Source organism: Piliocolobus tephrosceles, chromosome 8 (genome assembly GCF_002776525.5).
Source record: "Piliocolobus tephrosceles isolate RC106 chromosome 8, ASM277652v3, whole genome shotgun sequence".
Classification (NCBI taxonomy): Eukaryota; Metazoa; Chordata; class Mammalia; order Primates; family Cercopithecidae; genus Piliocolobus; species Piliocolobus tephrosceles.
This window is the reverse complement of record NC_045441.1, coordinates 81440823-81457866: the sequence shown is the minus strand read 5'-3', so window position 1 is coordinate 81457866 and position 17044 is coordinate 81440823. Positions and strand designations below refer to the sequence as shown.

Below are 17044 nucleotides of genomic sequence, written 5' to 3'. Positions count from 1 at the left end.
TATGAACTTTAAAGTAGTTTTTTCCAGTTCTGTGAAGAAAGTCAGTGGTAGCTTGATGGGGATAGCATTGAATCTATAAATTACTTTAGGCAGTATGGCCATTTTCACAATATTGATTCTTCGTATCCATGACCATGGAATGTTTTTCCATTTGTTTGTGTCCTCTTATTTCGTTCAGCAGTGGTTTGTAGTTCTCCTTGAAGGGGTCCTTCATATCCCTTGTAAGTTGTATTCCTAGGTATTTTATTCTCTTAGTAGGAATTGTGAATGGGAATTCACTCATGATTTGGGTCCCTGTTTGTCTGTTATTGGTGTATAGGAATGCTTGTGATTTTTGCACATTGATTTTGTATCCTGAGACTTTGCTGAAGTTGCATATCAGCTTAAGGAGATTTTGGGTAGAGATGATGGTGTTTTCTAAATATACAATCATGTCATCTGCAAACAGAGACAATTTGACTTCCTCTTTTCCTAATTGAATATTCCTTATTTCTTTCTCTTGCCTGATTGCCCTGGCCAGAACTTCCAATTACTATGTTGAATAGGAGTGGTGAGAGAGGGCATCCTTGTCTTATGCTGGTTTTCAAAGGGAATGCTTCCAGTTTTTGCTTATTCAGTATGATATTGGTTGTGGGTTTGTCATAAATAGCTCTTATTATTTTGAGATACGTCCCATCAGTACCTAGTTTCTTGAGACTTTTTAGCATGAAAGGCTGTTGAATTTTGTCGAAGGTCTTTTCTGCATCTTTTGAGATAATCATGTGGTTTTTGTCCTTGGTGCTGTTTATATGATAAATTACAGTTACTGATTTCCATAAGTTGAACTAGCCTTGCATTCCAGGGATGAAGCCGACTTGATTGTGGTGGATAAGCTTTTTGATGTGCTGCTGGATTTGGTTTGCCACTATTTTATTGAGGATTTTTGCATCAATGTTCATGAGGGATATTGGCCTGAAATTTTCTTTTTTTGTTGTGTCTCTGCCAGGTTTTGGTATCAAGATGATGCTGGCCTCATGAAATGAAATAGGGAGGACTCTTCCTTTTTCTGTTGTTTGGAATTGTTTCAGAAGGAATGGTACCAGTTCCCCTTTGTACCTTTGGTAGAATTTGGCTGTGAATCCTTCTGGTCCTGGACTTTTTTTTGTTGGTAGGCTATTAATTATTGTTTCAATTTCAGAACTTGTTATTGGTCTATTCAGGGATTCGACTTCTTCCTAGTTTAGTTTTAGGATAGTGTATGTGTCCAGGAATTTATCCATTTCTTCTAGATTTTTTAGTTTATTTGTGTAGAGGTATTTATAGTATTCTTTGATGGTAGTTTGTATTTCTGTGGGATTGGTGGTGACATCCCCTTAATAATTTTTTATTGCATCTATTTGATTCTTCTCTCTTTTCTTCTTTATTAATCTGACTAGTAGCCTATCTATTTTGTTGATCTTTCAGAAAACCAGCTCCTGGATTCATTGATGTTTTGAAGAGTTTTTTCTGTCTCTATCTCCTTCAGTCTCCTTCTGTCTCTATCTCCTGCTCTCATCTTAGTTATTTCTTGTCATCTGCTAAATTTTGAATTTGTTTGCTCTTGCTTCTCTAGTTCTTTTAATTGTGATGTTAGGGTGTCAATTTTAGATCTTTCCTGCTTTCTCTTGTGGGCATTTAGTGCTATAAATTTCCCTCTACACACTGCTTTAAATGTGTCCCAGAGATTCTGGTATGTCTTTGTTTTCATTGTGTGTCTTTGTTTTCATTGGCTTCAAAGAACGTCTTTATTTCTGCCTTAATTTCCTTATTTACCCAGTAGTCTTTGAGGAGCAGGTTGTTCCGTTTCCATGTACTTATGTGGTTTTGAGTGAGTTTCTTAATCCTGAGTTCTAATTTGATTGAACTGTGGTCTGAGAGACTGTTATGATTTCCATTCTTTTGCATTTGCTGAGGAGTATTTTACTTCCAGTTATGTGTAAGTGTGATGTGGTGCTAAGAAGAATGTATACCCTGTTGATGTGAGGTGAAGAGAGTTCTGTAGGTGTCTATTAGTTCTAGTTGGTCCAGAGCTGAGTTCAAGTCCTTGATATTTTTGTTAACTTTCTGTCTAATTGATCTGTCTAATATTGACAGTGGGGTGTTAAAGTTTCCAACTATTATTGTTTGGGAGTCTAAGTCTTTGTAGGTCTCTAAGAACTGGCTTTATGAATCAGTGTGCTCCTGTATTGGGTGCACATAGTTTAGAATAGTTAAGTCTTGTTGCATTGATCCCTTTACCATTATTAGTGTCCTTCTTTGTCTGTTTTTATCTTTGTTGGTTTAAAGTCTGTTTTATTGATTGCAACCCTTGCTTTTCTTGCTTTCTGTTTGGTTGGTAAATATTCCTCCATCCCTTTATTTTGAGTGTATGTGTGTCTTTGCATGTGAGATGGGTCTCCTTAATACAGCACACTGATGGGTCTTGACTCTTTATCCAATTTGCCAGTCTGTGTCTTTTAATTGGGACATTTGGCCTGTTTATATTTAAGGTTAATATTGTTAGGTGTGAATTCTATCCTGTCATTATGATGCTAGCTGGTTATTTTGCCTGTTAGTTGATACAGTTTCTTCATAGTGTTGATGGTCTTTACAATTTGGTATGTTTTTGCAGTGGCTGGTCCTGCTTGTTCCTTTCCATGTTTAGTGCTTCCTTTAGGAGCTCTTGTAAGGCAGGCCTGGTGGTGACAGTGTCTCTCAGCATTTGCTTGTCTGTAAAGAATTTTATTTCTCCTTACCTTATGAAGCTTAGTTTGGCTGGATATGAAATTCTGTGTAAAATACTTTCCTTTAAGAATGTTGAATATTGGTGCCCCCTCTCTTCTGGCTTGTAGGGTTTCTGCCGAGAGATCTGCTATTAGTCTGATGGGCTTCCCTTTGTGGGTAACCCAATCCTTTTCTCTGGCTGCCCTTACATTTTTTCGTTCATTTCAACCTTGGTGAATCTGATGATTATGTGTCTTGGGGTTGCTCTTCTTGAGGAATATCTTTGTGGTGTTCTCTGTATTTCCTGAATTTGAATGTTGTCCTGCCTTGCTAGGTTGGGGAAGATCTCCTGGATGATATCCTGAAGAGTGTTTTCCAACTTGGTTCCATTCCCCCCGTCACTTTCAGGTACAACAATCAAGTGTAGATTTTGTCTTTTCTCATAGTCCCATATTTCTTGAAGGCTTTGTTTGTTTCTTTTCACTCTTTTTTCTCCAGTCTTATCTTCTTGCTTTATTTCATTGAGTTGATCTTTAATCTCTGATATCCTTTCTTCCCTTGATCGATTGAGCTATTGATAATTGTGTATGCTTCACGAAGTTCTCGTGCTGTGTTTTTCAGCTCCATCAGGTCATTTGTATTCTTCTCTAAACTGGTTGTTCTAGTTAGCAATTCGTCTAACCTTTTTACAAGGTTTTTAGCTTCATTGCATTGGGTTAGAACATGCTCCTTTAGCTCAGAGAAGTTTGTTATTACCCACTGTCTGAAGCCTACTTCTGTCCGTTCGTCAGACTCATTCTCCATTTGGTTTTGTTCCCTTGCTGGCGAGGAGTTGTGATCCTTTGGAGGAGAAGAGGTGTTCTGGTTTTTGTAATTTTAAGCTTTTTCTGTGCTGGTTTCTCCCCATCTTCTTGGATTTATCTACCTTTGGTCTTTGATGTTGGTGACCTTTGGGTGGGGTCTCTGAGTGGACATCCTTTTTGTTGATGTTGATGCTATTCCTTTCTCTTTGTTAGTTTTCCTTCTGATAGTCAGATGCCTCTGCTTCAGGTCTGTTGGAGTTTGCTGGAGGTCCAGTCTAGACCTTGTTTGCTGGGTATCACCAGCCGAGGCTACACAACAGCAAAGATTGCTGCCTGTTCCTTCCTCTGGAAGCTTCATCCCAGAGGGGCACCCACCGGATGCCTGCCACAGTTATCCTGTATGAGTGTCTATTGGCCCCCACTGAGAGTTGTCTCCTAGTCAGGATTACATGGGGTTCAGGGACCCACTTGAGGAGGCAGTCTGTCCCTTATCAGAGCTTGAACACCGTGCTGGGAGATCCACTGTTCTCTTTAGAGCTGTCAGGCAGGGATGTTTAAGTCTGCTGACGCTGTGCTCACTGCCTCCCCATTCCCTGGTTGCTCTGTCCCAGGGAGATGGGGGTTTTATCTCTGAGTCCCTGACTTGGGACAGCTGCCTTTCTTTCAGAGATGCCCTGCCCAGAGAGGAGGAATCTAGAGGAGTCTGGCCACAGTGGCCTTTGGCCTGGCCTTACTGAACTGCAGTGGGCTCTGCCCATTTCAACCTTCCCGGCAGCTTTGTTTACACTGTGAGGGTAAAACCACCTACTCAAGCCTCAGCAAAGGCAATGCCCCTCCCCCCACCTAGCTTAAGCTTCCCAGGTCGACTTCAGACTACTAAACTGGCAGCGAGAATTTCAAGCCAGTGGATCTTAGCTTGCTGGGCACCATGGAGGTGAGACCTGCCCAGCCAGACCACTTGGCTCCCTGGCTTCAGCCCCTTTTCCAAGGCAGTGAACGGTTCTGTCTCCCTGGGATTCCAGGTGCCACTGGGGTATGAAAAATAAACTGCTGCTGCTAGCTCAGTGTCTGCCCAAACGGCTGCCCAGTTTTGTGCTTGAAACCCAGGGCCCTGGTGGCCTAGGCACCGGAGGGAATCTCCTGGTCTTTCGGTTGCGAACACCGTGGTAAAATAACAGTATCTGGGCCAGAGTGCACCGTTCCTCCCTGTACAGTCTCTCATGGCTTCCCTTGGCTGGGGGAGGGAAATCCCTCGACCCATTGCACTTCCTGGGCGAGGGATTTCCTACCCAGGTTTGGCTAGCCCTCTGTGGGCTGCACCACCTGTCCAACCAGTCCCAGTAAGATGAACCAGGTACCTAAGTTGGAAATGTCGAAATCACTTGCCTTCTGTGTCAATCTCGCTGGGAACTGCAGATGGGAGCTGTTCCTATTTGGCCATCTTGCCAGCCAATCCTGTCTACTGCCTATTTGTTCTCTGCCCTGTTGTGATAAGAAGGGGCACTTTATTATGTTTTTTTTGTTTGTTTGTTTGTTTTGGTGGAAAGTTTAATTTTCACCAGATTCTGAATTGGGCAGAAAATGGAGACAGTAACACTTTTTGCATAATGCCATTTTCCATCCCCTGCAGCAGTGTAAAGGATTGATTGGTTAATGCCCATGGGAAGCATGGGAAAGCAAGGGAGCCTTATAGACACAGGTTACTTTTTACAATGCTTAGAGGATGTAACAATGGCTGATAAGCATCAAAGGAAGACCCTCTTTCCTTAAGGGTCACCATGATTTATGTCATACTTTTATCATTATTTAAAAAAAGAAATATTAGTTATCTTTTATAAGCTCCGAGAGTAGAACTGAAAAGGAAGGAGAACATGATAAAAGTATGGCATTGCAGCTACTGTTTTAATGAGGAAAGCATTGTTTTTTGGAAAACTGTGTTAGAAACTATTTTAAAATACCGTGCCTTCCTAACTGTATACATCTATATGCTCTTCACATACAGGCCATTATATATTAGAAGCCTTGACGGAAATCAAGGAACCAAGAATGCCTTGACCTCAGTGGCCATCATGCTAATGTAACTGGCTGATTGTTTTTTTTTCTTCAGATAGTGGCACTTTAAAATTCACACAAAATATAAAGAATGTGATTTTATTTATAGTGATATATTTTAAGAGGGTGTTTGACAGGGTTTTTAAATTTGTTTCAGACATATATTGAGTGCCCACTTTTCCTAGGACTAGTCCCTGTGTAGTGTTTAATACTCTCATTGATATGACAAACCTTCCCTTCCCTATTCCTGCCACCTCCCCTAACCCAGCTGTGCTCCTCAGTAGCTGCAATTCTTGGGAGTACTACGGGAAATTTCCTGTCTTGCTGGACCAATTTAGAAGGGATTTCATTGAGTTGTGCTGTCATAAGCTGATCTTAAAGAGGGCATATTTTCAGAAACTCGTATTTAGGTTAAGGTCCTCTCTACATTCCACAAATTGCTCCAAATTTACCTCTTTTCATCACCATAAAAATCTATATCCCATGATAGGCAGGCCTAATCTGGGAGATGTGGGAGGAGGGTACAAACCTGCAAATGAGAGTTTCACTTCAGTTTTTAGATACTTGTTCTTGGGGTGTGGTGGGTGTCTCATCTTGGCATTACTTCCTCTTCTGGGGAGTGGAAAATTCCCAGATTAGAACCAAACCCCATTGACAGGTTGTTACCATGTGTGGTGTTTGGATCCGTACCTCTGTGCAGCACCTAGATCTATTTTATAACCAAGTTACCTATCAATGATGCATTACCTTAGTGTGACTGTAATAGGGCTGTCAATGCTGGGTGATAAAACTTTTTCTGGAGATCAAAGGCAAAATAAAAATTAGCCCAGTCAGGTTTGACTTTAAATCCTTATTTAATGGGGCCACGTGGTTCTGATTGAATCCTTCCTCTCTCACCTTCATATCCACTCTCACAGTTACAGTATAATGTACTGGAAAAGTGATTCTCCATTATGATTTTCCTCAATTCAGGGGGTACTCAGCAATCTTAAGCAAGGAGTTATGTGTGAGGGTTAAAATTAATTTTCAATGAAGTCAGTATGAAGCTATGGACATTCTTACTGGATATCATAGTATCATTACAGTGAACACTGAGGTATACTCATGAAGTTTATAAAAATGCAGTTCAGACACCCATGCTTGCTTCTGCGAGTGGGGTTTCAATAGAAGACAGACTAAAGCATGTTTAATATTTCCTCCGTGCGGGTGAGAGTTAGGACTCTGTGGGAATATTCCACCAGTATAATAGTAACAAAGAAAATCGTTTTCAATTCTGATCATCTTGGTTTGAATTCCAGTTCTGCCAGTAACTATAAGATTTAGATGAGTTGCTTTATTTTTTCAGTCTGTAAATTATTCATGTTCAAATGAGGATAGTAATAGAACCAACCTTATGGTGGTATTATAGAGATTAAGTTTATGTAATGCATATAAAATGATTAGCTTAAGGCCTGGTACGTAATCACTTGATATTAGCTAGTTGTTGTTATTACACAGACAATGAACTAGAGCTGTCAAGGGTTAAGAACACCTTTATGGCAGAGTGGCAAACATTGTTCAGCCGGAACATTGTGTACACTTTTCATTATCCATGTCAATGTTTCCCTCCGCTGGCCCAGATAATTGACGGTTCTCTATACTTTTATTCATTTTTTTAAAAAAAGTATTGACATCATCTCATTAAATTTCACATCTCTATGCAGTTAGTGTCTGTTAGAAATTGCTGATTAGCCTTGTATTTCCACCTCTCTAAAGTGGTATCTCAAGGCTACACTCTAAGTAGGGAAGTGATAAGCAGAGAATAGTTGTCCCATAAAGCTGTTTCTCATCCATCCACATATCTGACATCAAAAAGCCAAAGATAATGTTTAAGATTGACTACACCGTGGTTTGATCCAGCATCTTTATTTAAATGTGATGATTTAATAAAGTTGCAAGGAAAAAAAGACACAGGCCTCAACTTTAATTATAAAAATCTTTCCTTCTGAATTATTCTTTTTTTTACTTATTTGATAGGAAGAATTTTATTATTGACCTCTTTAAAGATTTGGCATTTGGATTCCTTATTTATATATATAGTAATTATAGATCAGACCATTTCTGCATACTTAATATAGGAGACTCACTTTATAAGACTCTAACTGTCAAAGCGTAGACTGTCTCTTGGATGCATCCTATTCCATAGGCCTATTCTTTTGTAGACTAGGAAAAGTTTTAGATAGGAATTACATGCCTTTGATTCTTCCTATGGAGTCAGCATATGATTGATTTGTAAGTTACAGAGTATTTCCACAATGTCTACCTATCAGTTTCATAGGGCAAATAATGTTGATGGTTTTACCACAAAATATAGGAAAATATTAATTTTCTGCCATTGTAGTGTTAACAGAATATAGAATACAACCACAGCAGTTAATGCATCCAAATCCAGTTAATTAGATAGACTACTTTGTACCACTAGCATCTTCCTTTACTAAATCGTTCTTGTGAATGAATGATTTTCATTAAAAAAATTTTGTTTTCTAATTTCTTCAGTACAGTTTTTTCAAGTAGTAAGTTTAATATGGTCTGTCTTAAAAACAATTACATTAACTCTTTTATACAAAGCTATCTATGTAGAGTGAATATATCATTTCTAGAAAATTGTTTGTGCCTTTCCAGAAAGAGAAAATTTTGGTTTCCTATTCTCTTGCCAAGTGGTGACTGTGTCTTATACTTACTTTAAGTAGTCATTAGCAGTTTGTCTCCTAATAAGAATAAAAAGGTAATTTTCCGCTGCTACATTTTTAACTTAGATTGGATTCATTCTTAAAGGAGCACAAAAGCAAACACACAGACCTCTCATTCTGATTTTAAATAATTTAGAGTGGAACTGTGAACACAATATTTTCCCCATTGAAGATCATTTTATACTGAAGTTTAATATAGGTTTTAAAATTTCTATTTAAAACTTAGGCTCAGGAGGGTGATGGTAAAGTGTGACATTCACAAGCTGTTTCCTGGTGATGAAAAATGCATGAGAACATAACCCACACAGGACTAGTCAGGCGACTTTGAATGTAATTTTCCATTAAATTTTACTTGATTTAACTCAACACATGGTTTGTATCTTACAAATTTCTTGAAGAAAAAAATAGGTGGTCCTAAGGGAATATAATGCTTAAAGAGCTCATCATTGTAATCATAGTTTAAATTACATGGAACCGAGTTAAATTCCTAAAAAAAAACTTATACCCTCCCCTCCCTTCTTCTCCTTCCTCAGTTCCTTTCTATATTATTTTTTGAAATATCTTTGTCCTTCATATATATACACACACACACACATTTATATTTTATGCTATCTGCATATATTTTATATATATACATATATATATGGGGAGACAGAGAGAGAGAGTGTGTGTGTGTGTTATAGACTGAATGCTGTTCCCTTAAAATTCCTATGTTGATGTCCCAGCCCCCAGTACCTGAAAATATAACTGTATTTGAAGGTAAGGTTTTAAAAGCGGTGACTAAATTAAATTTTGGTCATTGGGTGTGACCCTAATATAATATGACTGGTGTCGTTGCAAGAAGTGCAGAGACACCAGGGATCCCGTCAGCCAGAGGGAAGGCCATGTGAGGACACATGAGAAGGTGGCCATCTGCAAGCCAAGGAGAGAGGACTCAGGAGAAACAAACCCTGCCAAAACCTTGATCTTGGACTTCTAGCTTCCAAAACTGTGAAAAAATAAATTTTTGTTGTTGAAGCCACCAAGTATGTGGTGTTTTGTTATGACACCTCTAGCAATCCATACATATGTATAAAATAAACCCTTGTTATTTGGTTAGGATTTTTTCTTTAAACACTGTTAATTTGTGTTGCTAGTTTTGTTTTCTCATACTGAGTGCTAGCAAAATTTGTGCTGCTAGTTTTGTTTTCACATACTGAATGCTAAAAGGGAGCAGATTACTTAGATGGCTTTACTTTAAGGAAAAATATTTAATTGAAATTCAGTGTATGGTCTTGGGCAAATCGGTGTTTCTGGGAAGTTTTCATTTTTATACATTTATATTAGAGTAAATGATGCCTACAGTGTTATGTAGCTCTAGGAGCTCTGATTTTGTGAAGGCAGGAATTCTATTTTTGATCTATATTTCATTATAAAATTAGTAATCATGGAGCTTGAGGAGGAATTGACCCCACATTGAACGCTTGGTCAGGAAATGGGTTACTGTTGTGTCCAGCAGTGCAGATTGAGTACTTGACCCTGGAAGCTTTCTTGCAGCACTTACTAATTTTCCAGCAGTTCTCTCAGCATTTGCCACAGTCATTCTTCCACTGAGGTGCCACTGTCTAGAGATAGGCTGGATTAATAGTTGGGACTCTCAAAGATGAACTTGTTTCTTCTCTTTTTATTGGCATTAATGATGAGTAACAGTAATTGCCTGATAATACCTCCTCAGTCTACACAGCTATAGGCAACCTTGTGCTATATACACCTGGAAAGATCTGACTTTAGATTTTGCAAAAATCTGTTTAGTTCCACACATAAATTAAGTTCTTTTTCATTACACAGAATAAGGAAACAACCTCATGGAAGTTTATGTGTAGTGGGTTGACTTCAACCATTGAGCCTTTACTCTATTTACAGGTGAATTGGATAGTAGAAAATTTTAATATGTGCCTGTTTTCTACAATTTCTGTGGCTTTAATTTTAAGCCCCTAACATTTGGACATATTTAGAGATATATTTTTTATTGTAAGGATTAACATAATAGGTTCCTATTTTATGAAAGAGATTAGTATCTAAAGCACAAATACTCGTTAATAACCGCCAAATAGTGGAAGTTGAGTGGTTTCCTGTCTTGTTCTTGCGTTTAAAAGTAATGGATCAAGTATTTCACCATTTAGTATGAGGTTTGTTACAGGTTTCTATAAAAATAATATTGAATTTGGAACCTTTCCTTTGTTACTAGATTACATAATTTTTTAATTTTATTTCAGATCCACAGTATACTGAATTTTAAAAATTATTTTTCAGGATTTTTCTCTTATGTAGTGAAATATATTAGTAAATTTTTTGAGGTTGAATCATTTTTGAATTCATGAGATAAATCTCATTTGGCCCTGGTATATTATTCTTGTAGCACATTTGCAGAAATTAATTTTTAAAAATTTTCTTAGAATTTTTGCTCCTATGTTTGTGATACTTGGCCTTTTGTTTAATTAGTTAGTTAATTTTGGTAATAGGGTTTTGCTAGTTAGAAGCATTTTATATTTTTATGCTCTCTGCTTCATACAACTTAGTATATCTGTTTCTTAAATTTTAGTAGAAGTTGCCCTTAGAAGATTCTATTTTTAAGATTAATTCTGTAAATTTATTCTGTTTATTGTGTCTTAGTTTTTGTATTTTGCTGAGGTCAATTTGGGTAATTAATTTTTCCTAGAAAGTATGTACTAAATTTTAAATATTTTGGTATAAAGCTGTTTATAGTATTCCAGGTTAATTAACGACAACAAAAACATTCGTTCTTAAACTGAGTTATGTTCTCTTTGTATTTCCAGTGTTTAGTTCTCTTTTTAATGAGACTTTCCAGATAATTATCTGTTTTAATGGTCTTTACAAATAGCGTTTGGTTTTATTAATCATGTTTATAATACTTTTGTCTTGTATTTTACAAATATCTTTCATTGTCTTTATTAATCTCTTCCTACTGTGTTCTTTGTTGCTTCTTTTCTAGCTGCCATTAAAAGTCTAAATCATACTGCTTTATTGTTTTCTATTATATGCATATATTTAAATTTTCTTTTATGTGTTGATTTGGCTGCATGCCATAGGTCTTAAATGGTCATGCTCTCATTGTCACATATTTGTGAATTTTAAGTTTTGATTTTTTTAAACCCATGTTGTTAAACTATTCAGCTTTAATTTTTTTATTTCAACAAGATAACATTTGTTGTATATATTTAAGATACACAGATTGAGTATCCCCTGTCTGAAATGCTTGGTACAGAGGTATTTTGGCTTTAAGATTTTTTTGGATTCTGGAATATGCATGAGATATCTTAGGAAGGGGACCCCAAGTCTAAACATGAAATTCACTTATGTTTCATATATAGCTTATATGCATAGTCTGAATGTAATTTTATACAATATTTTAAATAATTTTGTGCACCTGTCACATGAGGTCAAGTGTGGAATTTTCCACTTGTGGCATCGTGCTGGTGTTCAAAAAGTTTCAGATTTTTGGAACATTTTGGTTTTAAGGTTTTTGGATTAGGGATTCTAACCTATATCGCATGGTGTTATGGGATACATATAGATAGTAAAATGATTACTGTAGTGAAGCAAATTAACATGTCTATCATCTCATATAGTTACCCATTTTTTTGTTTTTGTGGCAAGAACAGCTAAAATCTACTCATTTAGCAGGAATCCCAAATACAGTACGGTTTTGTTAATTATAGTCTTAATTTCTAATTTAATTACATTGTGTTCAGAAAAAGCAACTTGAAATGTTTTTGCAGTTTTCAATATTGAGATCATCTTTGTGACTTAATCTGTGATCATTTTTTGGTGAATTTTAAATGTGTGCTTGAAAGAATGTAAATATATGAATATGTATATTAAGCTGTTGTTTCTAATATTTGAGCCCCATAGATCCCTTAATTATTAGTTACTTGCTTGCTCTGTCGATTAGTAGTGTATGCTTGTCTTTCATTATCACCAACAGATTCTTGCTTTATTGCTACCAACAATTATTTGATACATTTCAAAATTATGTTATTTGGCCTTTACTAGTTTACTAGTTTATTAGACTTCTTGGTGGATTTTTAACATTCATTTTTTATGGGAGATACTAATTTAATCTATTTATTGTTTTGTAAATTCTGTCTTGTCTGCTATCAATACTACTATTGGTATTATTTTTAAAAATGCTTATTGAGCTATATTTTTCCCTTACTCCTTTATTTTCAGATTTACTCTTTTTAAATCTCTTCTTAATAGCATATTCCTATATTTTCTTTTTTTTTTTTATTTTTTTAATCAGAGAGCTTTCCCTTTAATAAGGGAAGTTGATTCATTTATGTTTATTGTAATCATTGATATGTTTGGACTTAACTTTATTCTTATTTTATAAAATTTTACTTTGCATGCTTTCTTACTGAATATGCCTTCTCCTCTAACCTCTCCCTGCTTACCCTCTTTCTCTTTCATTGCATTTTTCTTTCCATTCCTCCCTCCCCAATTTGTTTGGGATTTGTACGCCTTATTTATATCAATTTACTGATTACCTTTTAAAGGTTAAGAAACATTCTAAAAGGTATGCGTTTGGAGTTTCAATCTGTATCTGCAATATATTCTGATTTATTCAAGAAAGCTCAGTGTGGTTTTATTTCTTCTTTCCTACTGTTCCTTGCCTTGACCCCCCATCACTCCAGCTACATCTTACATTGAGATAATTTTATATCTAGATTTTTTTCTGTGGGTAGTAAAATTGTTGTGTTTCCATGTTTCACTTGAGGGACTGCCTTGAGTGTAGTATTAATTATGCAAAATTATTTTTCCTTTTAATTTTGAAAATATTGCGTAACTGTCTTTTTGCAGCTATTACAATCTGTGACAATACGTTTGCTGAATAAATTTTCTATTTAGATGCAACCTCTCCCTTAAGTTTTCTGGGAGAATTCTGTTCAGCCATTGAGCTTATTACTTTTTTAGCCTCTGGGGTTCAAGCAATTCTCCTGCCTCAGCCTCCCCAGTAGCTGGGACTACAGATGTGCACCACCACGCCCAGCTAATTTTTGTATTTTTAGTAGAGATGGGGTTTCACCATGTTGGGCAGGATGGTCTCGATCTCCTGACCTCGTGATCTGCCTGCCTCTGCCTCCCAAAATGCTGGGATTACAGGTGTAAGCCACTGTGCCTGGCCTATTTAAAGTTATCCTTACTTGCAATGTCAACTTGCCTTCCAAGCTTTTAGCTTATCTGCCCACTGAATTTTATCCTTCTCTTTTAGGATGTTGATTTTCCTAAAATAATTTGTGATTTTTGGTTGTATACTCATATTTGTACTTGTGAATCACTGTCAGCTTATTTTATTTTCTGTAAATTGTCTCTGCCGATTGTGTGAAAGGGATTACAGCTTAGGGGATGGGGAGACATTGCTTTTTCTCTGGGTATTGGCTACTTGAGTCCTTGCTCTGCTCAGGTACCACACTCTAAGCCGTCTCCTGCGCAGATGCCTCTGCAGCTTGCTTGGGAGGACACTGCAGTCTCAACTGTTTATGTGTTGATTGGTCTCATGTTCACTTAGAGGTTCCTGCTTCTTTTCTTTAATAGTCTTCTCCTGCATGGTCAGGCTTTTCCCTGAAGTTTTGATTCTGATTACCTTCTTTCAGAATTCTTCAAAATTTCTGATTAGATATTGGCACTCTTTTGTTTTCTGTTTCTAATTGTGATTTATTATTTTTGAAAAATAAATTTTCAGTCATGATGGGGTATTTTGGGTGGGAAGGAAGTAAGAAACGTGTATTCAACTGGCCACATAAAATCCTAATGAATAGTAGGAGTCAGAATCGTTGCCCACATGTGTGTTTTTTGGTAAGTGGTACAGGAGTATAATCAAAAGTAGTGTTCAAGCCCAACTTCAAGAATACAAGTTCTAAACTTCTGAAGTTGGTTATTTATGAAGTACTACAAATATTAGCCACCTTTTATGAATTATGTATATGTATATATATATTTATATTGGAATATATTTCTTTAATAAGATATTTTTCATTCCTTGTGTAATTATCATTTTCTAATATGCTTTGGTATTACCCTTTTATTTAATAGCAACAGTATAATAATAGATTATTTCTTATTGAAATAGAAGGTGAATGCTTCTCCACCACGGAGGACAACACTCCCCTTTTCTTGCTCCATAGTTAAAGTTGGGGTGGGAGTTGAGCACAATAAGAGTGATGAGGTCACACCCTCTTAGCATTTTTTTTGGTCCTGTCAGGATGTGACCTGTCTTAAGGAAGAGTTATTTGGTGGCAGCTATGCCTTAAGGATTGATTTATGTGTATGTAAGAGAGTTCCATTTTGTATTAGTGATAGCTGAGTGATAACATCTTCTGATTATCTGTTTGAATTATCACTAAAAGGTATCAGAGGAGTACCTTTATATGGCTGAATATTATACCATCATGATTTACAATGGGATACAGTAAATATTTTCAACTTTGTCAGCCATGTGATCCGTATTGGAACTACAGCTCTGTTGTAGTTTGAAAATCGTGAGAAAATACACAAGTGAATGACCATGACTGTGTTTCAGTAAAACTTTATGAACACTAACATTTAATTTTCATATTATTTTCACATATCATGAAATTTTATTCTTGTTTTGCTTTGTTTCCTTCAACCATTAAAAAAGTAAAAACTATTCTAAACTTATGGGATATATAAAAACAGGTAGTGGGCTGGATTTGACCCATGGGCCACAGTTTGCCAGCTCATAATTTAGAAGATTGTGTAATAACATGTAAAGTGTTCACAATTTATTGAATAAAAAAAGGGAGGATCAGGTTAAAAAACAGTAGATATAGTGCAATTTCATTTATGTAAGAAAGCAATCATCAGCTTACAGATAGCACTGGAAGAGCAGATATCAAAATATTAACAGTGGTTCCCTGGTTAGATTATGGGAATAATTTCATTCTACATTGTGTTTATTTGCATTTTTTGAGTTTTGTACCCTGTTTATTATGTTGTTTTGAAAAATAAATATGTATGCCAGAAAAAACAGTTATTTAAAAAGTGACAGAGAATCTGTACATTCTCAGCAAAATCATGGTATTTGTTGTTAATTAATTTGATATAATCTGTTTTGCTTACCCTGTGCTTCATTTTTAGCCAACAAGTCCCAAATTTGGAAAAGCTGACTCATATGAAAAGCTGGAAAAACTAGGGGAAGGATCTTATGCTACAGTATACAAAGGGAAAAGCAAGTAAGTTCATTATTTTTGGAATATTTCACATGTGCAGTGTATCAGCCCTCTTATTACTAAATAGCATTTTATTTAATTCTTATTTAATATACAATAGATTTTCCTCCCTCAGGGTATCTTTTTTTTTTTCTTTTGGCAAGTGTATAAAACTCACTGGAATTGGTGTACCCTGCTAGTAAACAGTTTTTCAGACTGTTCAATTTATTTTTCTGTTTAACACTCCTCCCCACAACATTGTTTTCTCTTTCTTTCAAAGGAGTTGGAACTGTCTAATGAGAATTCATTTCCAGGTGAATTATGTGATTAATTTCTCATAGAGATTTAGTGTTGGGAATAGGAGTATTGATTTGACAATGCCAAATGTATTGGCCATTCTTGGGGTCTTTTTAAATTAAGCTTTTACTCCATCTTTCAGAAGTCTCTTACTTAAAAAAAAAAGGCAAACTTTTCTTTTTCTTTCTGTCTGATTTGGCATCATGCTGCATGTATTTTCTATAGAGAAACAACTCTCTCCTCCTTTTCTTCTTTCTCTCCATTGTTCTCTGGCGGTCAGGCCACAGATTTGGATTCTTAAAAAGCTTGTCCTCGTGTTTTTCTGATTGACCTCCTTCCTCTCCCTTATTGATTAAGGACAGAGTTAGTGACATGTAGTTGCAGATAAATTAATGCTATCTCTGCAACAACCACAGAAGTCACAAACTTTGTTTTAACTTTATAACTCTACCAAATGACGTTGCAAAATAATTTTCTATACTGGCCCTGTTACCTCTTTTTAAAATCTTTATAGAAGATAGGACTTTTTTTTTTTTTTTTTTTTTTTTTTCCTGAGACAGCATTTCGCCCTGTTGCCCAGGCTGGAGTACAATGGCCTGATAATGGCTCATTGTATTCTCAACCTCCTGGGCTCAAACAGTCCTCTTGCCTTAGCCACCTGAGTAGCTGGCACTACAAGCATACGCAATCATGTCTGGCTATTTTTTAAAAATTCTTTTGTAGAAACAGAATTTTCTTGTGTTGCCCAGGCTAGTTTTAAACTCCTGGGCTTAAGTGATCCTCTGGCCTCGGACATCCAAAGTGTTGGGATTACAGGCGTGAACCACTGCACCCAACCAGATTAGGACATTGTAACTTAAGTAATTAGAAGATGTAGAAGAGAACAGTTCTCTGAAGGATCATTCTAAAGACCTAGTTGGAAATTTTGATCATGTGCTAATTTAGGTAATCTTAGGATTTTTCAGGAGTGTGGCCTTATACCTGTTTGTTCATGTTTCTTAAGTTTAGAAGATGAAATATTCCTTATCAAGAAAGATATGTGTAAGGCAAAAATACTGTGAAGTCAAAAGTAGTAGTATTAATTTTGAGAGTTATAAAAAAAAGTTTGCAAAAATTGTGCAGGGAGCCGTCTTCATTCCACACCCAGGCAGATTGGAGCACCCGCTTGCCTGGTTCTGCATCCTGAACTGCTCCACCCCCTTTGTCCAGAGAT

General features: G+C 36.3%; 1 protein-coding gene across 3 annotated transcripts in view; it reads left to right on the top strand.

The window, feature by feature from the left end:
• CDK14 (cyclin dependent kinase 14) overlaps positions 1 to 17044 on the top strand; it is a 606291-nt gene that overhangs the window by 133282 nt on the left and 455965 nt on the right. For all 3 annotated transcript variants that reach the window (XM_023226593.3, XM_023226594.2, XM_023226596.2), the window contains one exon: positions 15464 to 15558. In XM_023226593.3, the coding sequence (XP_023082361.1) occupies positions 15464 to 15558 (95 nt within the window). The remainder of the gene's footprint in view (positions 1 to 15463; positions 15559 to 17044) is intronic.